At 52.1% G+C, this 16,390-nt stretch overlaps 1 protein-coding gene across 1 annotated transcript in view; it reads left to right on the top strand.

The window, feature by feature from the left end:
* Window positions 1–15,938, top strand: part of AJAP1 (adherens junctions associated protein 1) — a 33,755-nt gene extending 17,817 nt beyond the window's left edge. Inside the window, exons 3-6 of the mRNA XM_051637624.1 lie at window positions 6,538–6,625; window positions 8,972–9,214; window positions 10,518–10,648; window positions 15,399–15,938. Of these exons, the coding sequence (XP_051493584.1) occupies window positions 6,538–6,625; window positions 8,972–9,214; window positions 10,518–10,590 (404 nt within the window). The 3' untranslated portion in view covers window positions 10,591–10,648; window positions 15,399–15,938. The remainder of the gene's footprint in view (window positions 1–6,537; window positions 6,626–8,971; window positions 9,215–10,517; window positions 10,649–15,398) is intronic.
* The last annotated feature ends 452 nt before the right edge of the window (window positions 15,939–16,390 follow it).

The raw sequence follows: 16,390 nt of genomic DNA, 5'->3' as shown, positions 1-16,390 counted from the left end.
ATAAAATGTGTTTAAAAGAAAACCCAGGGCAGTGGGGATGGAGCTGCCTCTTTGATCCAGCGTGCAAAGGCACATGGAGCCGTTGCAGCTGGGGGCCAGGAGGAGGTGAGGGGCCAGATGGCATCTCCTGGGCCCTATATTATGGTCACCTTTCCTGGGACCTCTCCGAAGGATCCTTTGTAAGGCCATGCATCAGCTGCCCAAGAAGGTGGTTTTCTTTAGGAATGGAGGATGGTGGCTGAAGGAAGAACTGAGCCTGGCCGTGAGCTGAGCTCTCCCTGCCAAGGGAGAAGGACTCTCTCCCTCCCTGGGATTAGCAGATGTCAGGCGTGTGTGTGTCTTCACCCACGTGTGTCTAAATGAGCCACAAACTCTCCTCTGCTACTCTCAGAGATGTTTTTTGCTCGATGATATTTGCTGTGACACCTGAGAAGATAAGTCCCAGTGTCTTTAGCATAAGCCTTTAGGATTTTCATTCTTTGCAAGAATATTTCACATCAGCAGGATATTCTGCTCCTTTCATCAGTCCAACCCAAAATACCAGGAGGTTTCCAGGAACCTTGGTGGATTTTCTTGCTGAAGAGCTGCGTTTTCGTTTCAGGATGAGTAATGCTCACTGGGCTGGGTGTTGGAGCCGATGGCTCAGATTTACTGGGTGGCAAACCAGGGGGCTTTGCCTGCTCCAGCTCCGAAGGCAGGAGGGGTGTTCAGGAGTGACCCTGATGCACTTTCCCAGCACAGTGGGTTGGGCAGTGGATGAACCAACTTGGCACAGGAACAAGTTTTTCCAAGAAGACTCGTGCCATATCTCCTCTCCTGTGTCTAACCCTCGTGCTTTTTTCTACATTATTTTTCTTACAAGCTATTCAATGGCAGTAGGGTTTGTGTTGCGGCAAAGCCTGACTGATGCCTCCTGGGAAAGGCCCTTTGTGGCTGGGGTAGCTGCAGAGCAGCCGTGCAGTGCTCCTGACTGGATTTTTCTGTCCGAAAGGTTTTATCGAGGATCAGATGAGTTTTCTGATGCTGGGGAAGCTGCAGTGCCTCTCGACTCCAGCCAGTTTTCCCCAGCCTCTCTGTGATGCTTGGGAGGAGAGGAAGGTGTCCCAGTCCCTGGGGCTGGGAAGAACAGGGGAAGGACACTGGTGGCAGGGATGAGGATAGGATTCTGAGCCCTGAGAGAAGACTCCACTTCAGAGAGATCTCTCCTTTGGCAGCCACCAGCACTGATGTCCCTGCATCCAGAGGCAGCTGGGGATGATGCCTGGAGCAGGCAGCTGGGTTCGTGTTCCTTGTGGAGCTGAGCATGGGGCGGGGCAGGGGTGACAGTGACAGTGGTTGGCTTCTGCATGGGCTGTGATGCTCATTGTGGAGATTGCTTAGAAGGTTACTATGGCTGGCATTCCTTCTGTGCTTTCATCATTTCCCTCTCTGTAAGCTCTTCAGCTGCTCCCAGCAGCCGGTGTCTTTCCCACACTCCTACTGGGAACCTGTTGGGATACTCTTTTCTATGGCCAGACATGATGCTGTGGTTGAGGAGCATGAGGAGAGGTGTTGGGACCTGACCCTGCATGTGAAGATCCTGCTGCCAGCAAGGACTTGCCGGTCCAGCTCAGCCCTGGACACTGGATGGGCCCTGCCTGCTCCTGGCAGACCTGCCAAGGGTTATTTAGGAGATTTTCCCTTTTCTGGCATTTCAACTCAAACTGGGAAGTCTGAGGCAGAGAGAGGAGAAAGGAGCAGGAACGGAATCTGCACAGCACATGTGCAGGAACGGGCTGAGATGCTTCCTTGTGTTCCTCCCAGCCAGGGCACAGCAGATATTTGGAGCATCTGTTGTTTTCCTGATGGTAACTCAAAATGATGCTCTGCTAAATGAAATGAAGCTGGTTTTCCCTTTTTTAATTTTATGCAGCTCAGAGGCCTTGACGAGGGTCTTCAAAGAGTTGCAGCTCATAGCTGGTTTTATTGGGAAAATGAAAAATACTGTCTCCCTAAGAAGAGCTGTTGAAATAAAGGCCTTGGGGGATAGAGGTTCTCTTTGTTTTTAATTAAGAGCTTATATCTCCTGTTTGCTGCCATTGCACACTTCTGCAGTAGCAAGACATTAGTCTTGAATGGATTTTCTCATGGAATTAATTCTGTTGATGCAGGGCTGTCCGGGAGCCATTTCAAAAGGTGACCAGAAAGGCCAAAACTCAGCACTTTCATCTTGGTGGCAAATATATGGTCTTTAGAATAACGTATTAAAAAAGCCCTAGCATTTGCTTGCTTTGAGAAGGTTGGGTTTTTCTCAGGATGTGAGGAATTTGGAGTTGCATTTGGTGTTGCTGCCCATGGGGTTGCTGAGGCTGGTCCCGCACTGCCGGAGGGGACGAGAGGTCCTGGCGAGAGCAGAGTGGAAAAACCCAGCAATATTCCAGCATTTCCAAGGGTCCAGAGAGCACCTTTGAAGAGCTTTCCCTCCTGGCAGCCAACACATTAAATTCTGCTGCACTAGCAGAAGCACAGGGGTTTGGACACACTTTCGATTCCATTAAATACTTCTCCTGTAATTACCCTCCAGTTAAATGGTCACTGCGTCAAATTGCTTGGTGAAAGCCTGGTAGGAGGGAGCTGCTGGCAGGGACGAGGAATTCCCAGCTGCTGGGGCCGGGGCAGGTGGGGCTGCAGCTCCAGGCATCCCTCTGTGATCCCACACACCCGCCCCTGCCCTTTCTGCACTTTGTTTCTTGGCTGGTTCTTCAGGTGTGTTTAAGTGATGGCCGGGTTCTGTAACTCCCTGGGATCAGGACTTTGCCATTGGAAGTGCTTGCTAAGGACATGAGGGAACAAACTGAGCCGCTGTCATTTCTACTTCCGGGTTCTTCCCTGCCCCATGTTTTGGGGGCTCTGGCTCTCACTGAGAGTTATGTGCTCGGCTGAAGGCTTCTTCACTCTGGAGGAGGAGAGTAATTTTGCTTTATGAGCTATTGATTTTATCCTCCAGGTCCCTTTCCTCCAGACAGATTGGGCTCCTAGGGCTGTGTTTAAAATAATGCTTTGCTCTTTACAGCCATCTCTCTTTCATCTCACCTCTCCCCCTGGGTGCTGTCTGTCCCTTACGGGATGTTCCTTTCTCCCAGGATGTCCCATCCTTTAAATCCTTCTCTTGCAAATTGGATCTTTCTGTTCGATTTTGCTCTGTATGGTTCTATATATTTCTTTGAAGGCCTAGAGGGAAGGATCTGATCTATTTGCAGAGTAAGAATGAAGATGACTTAGTCTATATTGCAATAGATGTTGCTACAGGGCTTCTCAGGGAATCATCCCAGTTATCCATCAGGTCCCTTTCCCTCTCTCCATCACTGCCATGGTTAACACTGTTGGGAAAAACATTTCCATTCCCCTTGAAATCCCCCCAGGCTCCAGTGCAGAATTAATATGTGAAAAGGAACTTTATTCTGTGCTGGTACATATGGCAACTTATGTATGTGATGGAGTCTAAAATTATCCAGCCCTTCTTAACATCCATGTGTCCTGCTCCCAAGAGCTGCCATCCTTCCCAGTGCTCAGGCACCTGCAATCTGTTCTGCCTGTGCCTTGCCCCTTACGTAAGCACAAGGATTAATTGCATCATTAGGTTCTCCCGCCTCCCTGCACCTCTGCCTTGGCTCCCAGCTTTGCAGAAGCTCTAATTTCTGATGCCGCTTCTGTGTTCAAAGGAGTCGGGCACCGGGCTGGTTTTATTTTATTTTATTATTAGAGTCTTTCCTTTTATCTTTTTCAGCAGTGTCCCACTGGGAGCTGCTCCAAGATTGCTGCCAAGGCTGTGGCCGGGGTGGGCGTCGCTCCTGACCTGGCACGCGCCAGAGCACCAAACACCAGGCGGGTGTGAGCTGGAGCCTGGGAGCTGCCTGCTCCACCCCTCGGGTCTGTTGGGATGTGGCTCCTGTCATGACCATCCTCCAGGGAAGCCAGTGGGAGCTGGGTCCTCCCCATCCTCCACCACCAGTGTCCCCAGCTCTCACTTCCCCTGAGCTGCTCAGCAGCCATTCTCCTCCGGAGGAGCCTTGTCACAGTGTTTGAACCAATTGAAGTGTAATCAGGAGTAAATGAAGGAAATGGGTCATTTGCAAAATAGGTGCTTGAGGGAGAAAAAATAACCCTGACGCATCCCAACCCACAGCCCATCCTGCTGCACTGGGCTTCTCCAGGGCACAGGGGCTGGCAGTGGCCGTCTGTCCATCCGATGGCTCCCTGGGGAAGGAGCATGTGGCTCACAGCAGTGGGGAGCAGAGGAGACCCCCAGAATACGTGGGTTTTGCAGCATCCTGCACCTCCTGTGTTTTGGTGGGCTCTTGCCTTCTGCCAGCTTGGCACTGGGGTCGTGCCGTAATCCAAAGAGCCAGCATTTTGGAAGCTTTGGCCTTTGAGAAGTCACTTCTCCTTGGTCCTGCTTCTAGAAAACCCCTTCGCTGGCAGTGTCCATAGCATGCTGACATCTGCCACCACCTCCTACTCCAGACCATGTCCTGTCTGGGTGGGATGAACTAGTTGGGATCCCTGCTCCTTTCTCCAGGTCTTCTCCCAGATCTCCCCTATAATGTATCCGCCGGCAAAGCAGAATAAGCGCTGGAAGATGCTGGGGGTGGGCTTCCTTCCAGAAACCCTGCTGCTTGTATTTTGGAGGTGAGGGCTTCTGCTCCACCATCTGCTGGAGCTTTGAGGTTGCCAGGGCCAATGCCAGGCCGTTGCTCCTCTGACCCTCGCACCAGCCCTTTCCGAGCAGCTCCCACCGGCAGCCCCGGTGCCTGGCGCTGGGAGCGGAGCCGAGCGGTGGTGCTTGGCTCTGGACGTGTTTCGGTGAATCACTCACCAAAGGTGACCTTGCTTTTATTATATTAAACTGTCAAGAATCCCATTTCTGAGCATTTGATTTACGCCCAGGATGCATCCTGGCAGCAAAGTCTGCAGCGCTTCCTAAAAAGGTGCCGCTGCTGGCTGGCCTCGCTGCTCAGAATTGGGGGGTTTACGGGTCTCTGCATCCCAAGCAGGGATGAGTGCCAGGAAGGGCAAGTTGATGGTGCAAGGATTGAGGTGGCCTTTGAAAGGCAAGTAGATTTCTTTGTGTGCCCATTTTAAGCATGGCTCCATCTCCCATTGTGCATCCCTATGGGTCTTGGCAGCCTTGCATGGCTTTTCTACCAGGAGCATTTTCTGTTGTGATTCTGAGGGATTAGGGGTTCTTTGGGGGTGTGTGGGCTAGGGACGCATCAAGCTGCTGTGTGTCCTGGGAGGTGGCAGCTTCACCCTGGCTGTGGGGCTGAACTCGAGCAGCTTTTCTCCCTTGATGAGTGTTGTTGGCAGTGTGAGCAGGGACCCAAAACCTCCAGGGCACAGAGATGAGCCGGAGTAGGCAAGACAGCAAATTTCAAGGGAGTTAAAACTTTTGTCCTTTGAGACAAAGCAGTGGAGCAGCAAGCGTGATCTGTGGTTTAAAATGCCACTGACAAATCTCTGGCCTGATTGCCCAGCCTGGTGCTCAGGCTGCTGCTCAGAGTCTCACACAAGCCTGCCATGAGAGCTGTGCCAAAAGCAGGGGAGCACAGGAGAGCCCTGGGCAGCATTCCCGTGGGAGCATGGGGATGCTCTGCACAATGTCCCCAGGGAGGGCAGTGCTCCAGGCTGCAGCGAGGGCACGCCGCCCCCAGCTTGTCTCTCCCAAGAGGATATTCCACCCTCCAAGGCAGGGATGTGCCTGACACATGCAGGGCCCGTCTCCTGCCCACATCTGCAGCCAGGGCAGCCCTGTGTGCTCTGGTGTGGGAAGAGAAAGTGATTTCCTTGCCACAAGCACCCACGTGAGCCAGGAAAGCTATGCATATATTGCACAGGTGCACATATATAGATATATATAAAACATACTTGTTTTCCTGTCATACTAACACTTATTTATTTATTAAAAATCTCATCCATCAGGAGCTGCAACATCTGTTCGTGAAAAATAGCACATCCTTGGGCAGCAGCCAGGAAAATCATTTCATTACGAAATTGCAACTGTAAAGCAGCACAAAAGCACAAACATACTGTACATTGAGATGCTTTTGTTTCCAAACTGCTCATTAGGAATGATACACGAGCCAAAATTATACCCTGTGTAAGGTGAATTACGAGAAAATGAGCCCACCCGACCTTCTGAGTGAGCAGCAGTTAGTGCAGTAATTATTATCTCTGGTTAATCCTGCACCCACTGCAAGGCTGTGCTCAAGTTTCCCTTTCCGTCCCGGAGGGGATGCGTCTTCCCATCTCTTCCGTTCTTCGTGCCTAATTCGGGCTGACAAGGAACATACTTGAGAGGATAGGAAATGAGAAGCCTGGCTTAAAGATTATTTTATGTAAGGCAGGAGAGGGGATTGCATCACTGCTGTCAGGGGCTGTCTGTCCCGCTTTGGGGGGGGGGGGGTGGCCAGGGGCATCCACTTGGCTGAGGAGTGGGGGGCTTTGTGGGGACCCCCCACAGCTCTTGTCCCCACTCTGTCCTGTTTCTTTTCTCCACAGGTCTGGCGGTTCATCAGATAATCACTATTACCGTGTCCCTCATCATGGTCATAGCTGCTCTGATAACAACTCTTGTCTTAAAAAATTGGTAAGGTGCCTCCCAGGTCTGCTTGGCTTGGGGGGATGGTGCAGGGGTGGGGAGAGGGGGGCCTTTCCAGCTGTGAACATCTGCGAGGACAGTGTTGGGAAGGCATTGCAGGAGAAAATTACTTACTTTTAATGCTGAAACCTCCAAAGAAGGTTGAAGCACCTGGGTCCATCCATGGCCCCATGGCTTCCCACCTCTCACCACGTGGTGTGTGGCTTTGGGCACCAGCACGTGGCCAGGGCTGGGTGGCCGAGTCCCACATGGGACACGTGCACATCGCTGCTCTGGGATCGCCTCGTGATGCCACCTGGTGAGGTCTGAGTTGTGTTCTGCCGCAGGGGTGTCCCTCAGGGGTGCCAGGACCTGCCCTGCTGGGTGGCATCTCCTCTGCCGCCTGCTAAAGGAGCTTTGCTGCTGCTCCTCAGGCCACCAGCCTGGCTCAGCAAGGAGCCACTGTGCCTTCTGACCTCCCTTCTCCCCCCAGGGCCTGGCAGGCATCCTCTGAGCCCCGCGGTTTGAAGCGTGCCCCATCACCTGCAGTGCTCATACCCTCCTCCGGCTTCATCTGCTCCCATTTATTCCCTCGGCATGGCTGGGCGTATGGTAAAATAGGTTAGCTGTTGCTTCAGGCAGTCGTGGCTTTACCTATTTTCCCAGGGAAACTGGCCTACTTTGAGGTCAGTGCTGCTGGTTAGTGATCCGGCTGCGGCTCCAGCCGGTGGGAGATGCCGTACTCGGCAGTGATGATGCTCTTCTCCAGCCCAAGCTCACCCTGGGTGCTACAGCAAATCCGTCCTTGCACCCAGGAGGAAATCAGAAAACCGAGTTGACGAGGAAGCCGACTTGTTCCCCAGGATTTGGGGAAGAGCTGTTTGCAGGGCTATGGAGGCATCTTAATCTCAGCAGAGCTGTAGCACAGCGTTGCCGCTGGCCGAAAGTGCCCAGTTAGTGGCCCCAAAGGTGAGTTTGCTCTGCTGGGTGTGGGGCCATGGGGAGCATAGCCAGGGATGCTCGGTCCTGCATGTCAGACAGGATTTACTTTACTCAATTTCCCAAGTTGTAGCAGTATTTCAATGAAAGAGAGTGGAAAATACTTTCGAAAACACTTCTGAGGTTTTTCTCTAATAGCCATCATAAGCAGTAGATACCGTTGATCTCGGCTGAACAGCTCAAGTAACCTGATGCTGAAGCCAAAAAGGAAAAAAAAGTACAGTGATCAGTGTAGAACAGGAATTGTTTATGATAAGTGGAATTGGGAAGTGACTAGAGGAGTCCCACGGGCGCTCAGCAGTCAGACGTGTCACCAGCAGGAAGCAGCACCCACTGAACTTGCTCAGCTCTGACACTTGCCAAACTGTGCTTCGGTTTTCCACGTGGTCTCGCAGCTGCCTCCAGCGCTGCTGGCCGCGGGCTCCGTGGCAGAGCTGGCCCAGATCACACTTTGTCCCTGTCCCCAAAGGAGACACAGTTGCTACCCAGTGCCATGGCTGGCACTTGTCCCCCTCAGGCAGGACGGGCGGGTGGTGGCCGCGCGCCAGGCGAGTGTCCTCGCCATCGCTCCTCCGGCCAGCGTGCCGTGGTGGAGCTGACAGTTGTCTCTGTGGCTGTCTCTGTGGGTTGCATCAGCTGGTGGCAGAGCTGCTGGCAGATGCTGCTACTCCAGGTCAGCCCCAGCCCCACACATCCCCTCCCCAGCAGCACTTGCCCCAGCTCCCGCTGCCCTCGGAGCGGCCGTCTTCCGAAACTCCGCTGTTCCGACAGGCGCTGTCAGTCCTGTTGGGAAAAAAAGTGACATCTTAATTAAATCAGCATCTAGACCCTTAAATAGGAGCAGCCTGAGGGAGGGCGGGTTCCTGCCTGCCAGTGTTCTCCTTGTTTTGCATGTACAGAACCAGAAGCATTTCATGGCCACAGGGTCCTGGTGGAGCCACTGGGGAGCAGGGCTGCCCCACCAGCCACCCCTTAGCCAAGGGGAGCGTGTCCACCCAGTCAGAGCAGGTTCTGAGTTTATTTATCCCCATAAGTTAAAACTTTTTTGTGCTTCCCAAATGGAGAGGGTTACACTTCACTGTTCTCACCTATGTCTTTTCACTTGAAAAAAAGGCTTTTGTTTCCTGCAGGTATAAACATATGACTTGCTAAGTAATTCCTCTGGTGGTAAAAAACCTTGTATCTAAAATTTAAATTTGATCCTTGGGGAAAAAAAAAAAGCAAAAAGCAAGTGTCGCGACTGCTTGTTCATGGCTGATCTCTCCGAAGTGCCTGAATTCAAGTCTAGTACTGAGCGATGTGTAATTAGTTCCCCGGCTGAGCCCAGTGCCCCTGTCCCCTCCTGTCCCCGCGCAGCTGCGCGCAGAGCGGGCGCCCGCGGCGCAACAGCCACCAGCGCAAGCTGGAGCAGCAGGAGGAGAGCTGCCAGAACCTGACCGACTTCGCCCCCGCCCGCGTGCCCAGCGCCCTCGACATCTTCACCGCCTACAACGAGACCCTCCCGTGCTCCCACGACTGCGGCCTCGCCCCCGTGCCCGTCTACGCGGAGGAGGCCTTGCACTCGCCTGGGGATTATAAAACCACCTACAATGGAAACAGGTGAGGCGGCTGGTGCCGTTTTCCAGCGGGCTGGGGAGCACCATCCTGCTCTGGTGCCGGGGTCTGTAGCCCAGGGGAGATGCCCTGGGAGCACATGGCAGGGCTGCCTCCCTCCAGTGAGGATGGGGGGGGCCCAGCAGCCCCTGCCCTGTGGTGTCAGCAGCCCCACGGCTCGGCAGCATTTGGCACCGTGCATTTTTCAGTTCCCAGCTGCCTCTGCCAGCGTGTAAATGCTGCTGGATCCATCTTCCAGCGTTCGTGCTGTCTCCTAAGTGGCACCAAAAGAGCTGCTGGGCTGCAAACGAGCGAGGTGATTAATGGAGGAGCGGGCAGCGAGAGCCAAATGAACCATTTGTCTGGCGTGAAATAATGAGGCATTAACCAGGGGGCTTTGTGGCAGCCAGTGTGAAGGGTGGGAGCCCTGGCTCTGCATGGCCCATGCTGGCACAGGGGGGAGGTGGTCGGGGGTGGCCCCTGGGCTGGCTCTGAAGCCCTTTTGCTGGGCACTAGTACAGTTTTACCACGTGGTAAATGCGTGTTCCCTGTCAAAGCTAGAGGAAAAGGTTAGGTTTGAAGGAGAAAATGAGCAACTGGGTGTTCATGCAGCCTGGCTGGGCTGTGGAGTGCCTGCCACCACCGCTGAGGTCCACCTGCATGGACAGAAGCCTGGAAGCCGTCAGCTTATTAATAGCCATCTTTGTAACCATCATCTTCTGCACCTGCATGGGGTTTTACTGGTTGATGTTTCCCAGGGTTTCCCCTGATCTTAGAAGGCAGAGAATTGGCAGGGCTGTGCAAACCAGGCTGTGGAAGGTACACGTGCTGGTTTTGCTGTGACCCCCAGCCAGGGGCGCCCCTGTTCTGGCTGGAAGAGGTTCAGTGCTTTTCTGCTGCCAGGCGGTGCTTTCCAGGACCCTCCTGGCCTCGGGCCATGTGCAGATAGCACAGCAGAGTCTGAGCACTTGATGGGCACAGCAGCCGGGGCTGGAGGTGGAGGGGCCAGAGGGGAGATGCTCTGCTGTTGTTTGGGGTCGTGTGGCCTCCAGGGCACATGGCTGCCTCGAAGGATGCTCATGCATGGGGGTAAAACGTTCGATATTGGAATTCCATCCATCTTTTTCTTCTTCAGTCTCTGCTCTGCAAAACCCTGGTTTCCAAGGCTGACAAGCCCATTCAGAGCATTGTTTTAGAGAGATTATTTTTTCCCCCTCTAAAAAGGCTGATTTCACAGCAAGCCACCTCAACTTGCTCCTTGTGTGTTATGTACTAGCATGTGCAAGCCCCTTTTTCTCCTTGCCTGCAGACCCTCTTCTTCTGACCGGCATCTTATTCCCGTGGCCTTTGTGTCTGAGAAATGGTTTGAAATCTCCTGCTGACTGGCCGAAGCCTGTTTGACTCTTGGGAGCAGGGCAGACGCCATCGGGCTGTTTCCTGGTATGTAACAGTGCTCCCCCCCTGCCCATCCCCTGCCCACATCCCCATCATCCCTGCCCACAGGCAGCTGCTCTGTTCCCTGCCTGGTGCCATCCTCCTGTTCGTGCTTCTTTTGGGACACGGGACCCAAGCAGGGTGGCTCGCCCAGCCAGGGTGGGCAGATGTGTCTCCTGCCATGGGTGGGACATTGGGTACAAAATGGGTTTTTTATGGAGGTGAATTACAGACAGGCCTGAGCTAAACATCAGGGAAGGGGATGGATGTGGACTTGAGAGCAAAGGTTCCCTGAGGTAGCCTTGAACTTCAGCCTGATCTTGTGGTTCCAGCCCACCCCTAGCACCTCAACAAGCGATAGGAATTTCCATGCTGTGAAACGGCCTGATCTGTAATTAACCTCTTGGTGCACGTTGGACAGCCCGTCTTGTTCAGGGGTCACACATCTGACATGCATGCTCCATCCATACCCAAAAGCTCATCTGATGATGTTTTGCTGTCACAGACACATCCATACTCGTGCTGCGCGGGTGTCAGGTTCCTCCTCCTCCCCCCCTGTGCCCTGGTTGCTCTGTAGGAGGCTGAACCTGCCAGCCCAGCGTGTGGTGCCCAGCAGCCAGGCTCACACCTTGGGTACTGCTGCAGCTGAGGGAGTGCAACAGTTCTGTGCATGTTTCAGTAGTACATGGTTTGGGGATTTTTTCCCTTTTTGAGTGATCTTGGTCTATTTTCACCTCCTTGTTCTGCTTTTGGAGATGACACAGCTGGTAGTGGTGGCAGGAGAAGCAGTTAAGGTTCCCAGGATACCCCATGGGGCAGCAGTGCCCATTTGAACCACACTCAAGTGAATTCATTGGTCTGTCCCAGGTCCCTGCTGTGATGAATCATATATTCCATGTAAATGGAATTTCCAGCCTTCCCTGACTGCAGCTTTCTCAGCCTGTTTAACATTGAGCTCAGCTATTGAACACAGAAATATAATTAGCTTGGAATGGAAAGGAATAAAAAGTTAATGGTCTGGGCTGTGGTTGGGGCTGGCTGTGTCCAGGCAGTTCAGGGGAGCTGTGTCCCTGCCTGCCCCTGTGGCTGAGGGCAGGAGGCAGGGGCTGAGCCCTCTGCCCACAGGGGTCTTTGCCCGCAGGGTACTGCTGGCAGGACCCCACAGTTCAGCTGCGGCAGCTCTGGGGTTGGAGGGGTTTTACTGTTAGCTGTGGAAAGGCTCTTACTCCCCATCTATTAGTGTTTGCTTGTTATTTCTCTGACTCCTTTGCTGTGGCTATTATCTGGGGATGCGAAGGTACCTGACTGTGGAGCTGGTGCTGGTGAGCAGGGGCTGAGGGGTGGACAGGTTCTGCAGGCTCTTCCCCAGCAGCTCAAGCTGACACGAGCTTCAGAAAGCTGACAGCAATGGCCCACTGTGCCTTTTTGCACCTGGAGCTTTGTAGTTTGTGATCTCTTGTGTGTTTGTGTCCATTGCTTTAAAATGATTTTTAAAAAAAAACAAACATAAAACCCAAGCCAGTCATACTTGAGCACTGGTGCCTGAAGTAGAGGGAGGGGCATAAGCAGCTCTGAGACATTGCTCACTATCAGAAATCTGTGCCATTCCCACCACTCCTGCCTGAGGTCCTGGGAAACTCTGTGCCAAAGACCCTGCCCTGGTCAGCTCCATGGATTTCTTTAAATAGTCCAGAGCTGGTCCATTATGCCTTATTAAATCCCTGAAATTCTTATTGACCTGTTTTCATAGAATCCATAAAATGCGTATTGATGCGCTCTGGAAAAATCTATTTGGGTTGTACCTGGAGCATTAGGTCTGTAACAGTGTTTCAGTTATTTATACAGTTCTGGAAGCTGATGTCTTGGTTTCATTAATGTTAACAAGATTAATCCAAAAACTGTTCTCTGCATATGTACATGTGTATGTATTTGCACCTGGGTGATTCTAGAATACATGTGTGTGTGTGTGGAACGTTATGGTTCAATCCAGGTGGTTGCCATGAGTCCCTCCCACGGGTGGGGAATGCTGTAGGGAATGCACAGATAGCAGGAGAGTTAGCCCTCCTCCCAAAATGGGGTCAACCCAAATCCTTCAGTTGTTGAAAAGGCCACTTAATATTTTTTCCACACTGTACTCTTTCCTGCACACGTTTTCCTACATCTGCTGGGATGTGGCTGTTGGAATAAGCAGCTACCAGGGTTGTGGCAGGCATGTCCCCTGTGTGGGCTCTGCTGTCCCCACAGCCCTGTGCTGTCCTGTGGCCATCAGCATGGCTCCCTGTAGCTTCCTGGAAGTCTGCAGTGGAAAGACACATTGCAACCCCCTGCAAAAAGCATTTTTCCATGAATGCACATGTGCCAGCTGGGACATCCCACAGACAAAATGAATATTTAGAAGTTTCACATGCATAAGGTAAAACTTCCCAAGAGCAGCTGGCGTGGCTGGTGGCACCGAGATGGCTCCCCCAGAGATTGTCCCTGGTCGAGGTTGCCTTGTCCTGTCATGGGCAGGACAGAGAGGGAGCTCCGGCATTCCCACTAGGTGAGCACCAGGAGGCTGGTTGGAGTTTAGTGTGGACTTGACATGGCACAGTCCATCAGCACTGGGATAGCATGGAACGCTGTGCTGCCTGGCATTTGCCGATGGCGCTGGGAGCCAGTGTGAGGGATGGTGCCACAGATCAGGCTCCAGCCCACAGAGCTGCAGGCAGCGCCGAGGTCGTGTCAGGAAACCTGGTGAAACTCCTCGTGTTACGCGGCAGCAGATGTTGGAGTTATTTCCCAGGGAGCAGGAGGGTTCCTGTGCCGCATGCGCGGTGCCTGCCAGGGCGCCGGCCCTCCCGGGAGCCGGCAGCGGTGCCCGCGGCGAGCAGCTGTCGGGGCGTTCCAGCAGATTGCCCCTGCCAGCACCAGGTCTCCCCGGGACACGGGCACATGTGGATGGATGTCACCCCTGGGCAGCAGAAAGCCCCTGGGCTGTCCCTGCTGACAGGACCTGGCCCATCTGCTGCAGCTCCCTGCACTGATGCTGCAGCAGCAGCAGCGTGGCCCTGAGTGGGTCTGGGTGAAGAGTAAAACAGTCAATTAAAGCATTTGTAGCAGGTGACTCACTGGAGAATTATCTACACAGGGATTTAAGAAGCAAAATCCTCTGTGCTCAATGACAGCAGATGACAGAGGAGACACAGTGCCAAGGAAGAGGCTGCTTTGCAAACCAAAAGGTGAAATTGGCTGAACACTGGAGCAGTTTTGGCTGAGCACCACAGCAAACTGGCTGGTTTGGTTTGATTTCATACCAGCTTTGTGGCTTTCTGAAATGAAGTTTGAAATTCCGCATTATTCTTGTCCTTAATCCCGCTCTCTTTGACTGAAAACCCCCATGGAATGAGATTAAGCAAAAATCTGTGAGGTTGATCAAGCGCTGACCTACTTTGCACAAAGAGGCCATTTGGAACACAATTTAAGTGTTACATCCTGCAATGCATGCAGTAAGTAGTGTTCATCCAGAACTATGTAAATGTTCAGCATCGCTGTGAGGAAGGAAAGTGCCGATTTGAGACATGAAAATCGTCCTGGTACAGAAACGTTGCTCTGACCCAAGCTTTTGCACAAGGCAGTTAAAATTTCCAGATCTGCATGGTAATTCTGTGCTTTGAACACAGTGAGCAGCTGCTGTGACAGCCCCGTTCTGCCTAACAACAGCAAATGGTTTGTATTAGCGTTAACAGAATAATGAGTCATCATAAAAAAATCCAGGCTTGTCTTTGGAGGAATAACAGCAGTCCCAGCACAGCCCTGGTGCAGGAGATTAAGGACTCTGCAAAATCTGTCTCGCTAATTAAGACTCCAGTGTTATTCATGGAGATGGTGTATATTGGGTGTCTTGCTTCAGAATAATGTTGAAGAAGGAGCCCTTGAACATGGTGTGTTTCTAGATGTGGTGAGCCAGCTGTTCAGAGGTGGTGGTGTAGGCTGGGGCCTGTATCTCAGGAGCACACTGTGGGCAGCACCTCTGCCTGTGCTCTGTCTCTGCTCGATGCAAAGCCTGTGCTGTCCCAGGCACACTTGGCTGCGCTGCAGCACACGTCCCTGTACAGTCACACACACACAAAGCAAAAGGCCACACACCAGTGATGGGGAGTAATTGTCTTTGCATAAAGGTTTACAGATTAGGCAGGCAGAGATATTTCAGAAGACAGCAAATAAGTAGCTTAAGGAGAACTTCAGCAGGATTTCTGGTTTTGGGACTTAACCAATTCTCTATTGGTTTTTGTAGGGCATTTAACTTTAGGAAATCTTGTTAGTGCTCATCATTGTCTTCTCTTCTGCCCGAGCAGTCATTGCTCTGGCCTCAACTGTGAAAAGCTGAAAAGTGCAAAGATGCCCAGGAATCAGGCTTTGCAAAGCATCTGGAGAAGATGGGAATGTGCACTAAGGCAGAGCAAAGTTTCCTGGTCATCCCCAATGCTCACTGAAGCATCCTGGGATCCCAGTGTATCCCTGTGTCGGAGGCTGCCCCACGGAACAGGGCTGAAAGCAAGCTGGGGCTTCTCCAGGGGGCAGGAGGAGTGGTCCCAGTCCCAAACACAGCATGGGAGCTGGGATGGGGAGAGGTCCCTGACACCCTGCTCCCCCAGGATGCTGCCCAAGCCCTGTGCCATGGCTGGGAGGAGGGTGGGCATCAGAGAAGTGATGGAGGTCGTGGTGCATTTCCCTGTCATGTTTTAATATTTGTTTTTCTTCTCATCCTTAACAGGATTCCATTGGTGAACCTGTAAAAAATATACAAAAACAATGGGTTACCTGTACCTACCATTTCTGTTTACCAGTAGGAGACTCGAAGAGCAGCGTTCTATGGGCCAAATATATTTTTATAAAAATGAACACGCCTGTAGGTAACTGCGTTTCTCAAAGAGCGCGTTTTTTGGAGAAAGACAAAATGTGTGAGCAGAGAACCCAGTGGAGGAAGAGGAACCAGCAAGGGACTGAGAGGGAGGGACCGAGCGCCTGGAGCCTGGACGGGGACTGTGACTCTGAACCTGTGCCAATAATACCAATATGTGCCATGAACTGATGCAGAGACTTCGTGAGAAGCCGAAGCCAAGTTGATAACGCCTGGAAACGTGGAGTATGAGTGGGGCATCTCTTCTGGTGGGGTCATCCATCCTGGTCCATACACATACATACATTATATGTAGAGAGAAAAAAAAAAAAAATATATATATATATACACACACAAACACTTTTTGTACTGTAGCAATTTTTGAAGATCTTAAATACTCATTTTTAAAGAAGATGTCATGGGCTAAAAGTCTCATTTCTTTAACATGCATAAAACGAGCTCTGTGAACTGATGTTTTCTACTTGGGCAGCTTGCCTTTCAAACCTATATGTGTATATATAGGTAGACATATATACATATATATACGTGTGTGTGTATGTATAAACATATATATGTATGTATACATATATATATATAGTTTTGGTTCTTTTTGGAAATGCTTTTCCAGCCGTGGTGATGTGAAGCAGTGGCAGGGATGGCCAGGGCTGCACTGCCCACAGGGCCTCCAGCTCCAGGAGGGGTGACAGCTCTGGAGGCTGGTACAGAGCAAAAGGAGGATGGGAACAGGCTGGGATTGTCACTAGGAGGATGAGTCTGGGCCAGATTCACAAAGTGCATTCCTGCTGTAGGAGGTCAGAGGGAGTGCAGCGCTGTGGTGAGGGGAGCAGGCAGCTGAGGAGCTCCTG

The sequence above is a fragment of the Apus apus genome, chromosome 20, assembly GCF_020740795.1.
Source record: "Apus apus isolate bApuApu2 chromosome 20, bApuApu2.pri.cur, whole genome shotgun sequence".
NCBI lineage: Eukaryota > Metazoa > Chordata > Aves > Apodiformes > Apodidae > Apus > Apus apus.
Note: the sequence above shows the minus strand (reverse complement) of the source record. Positions and strands in the feature narration are given on the sequence as shown.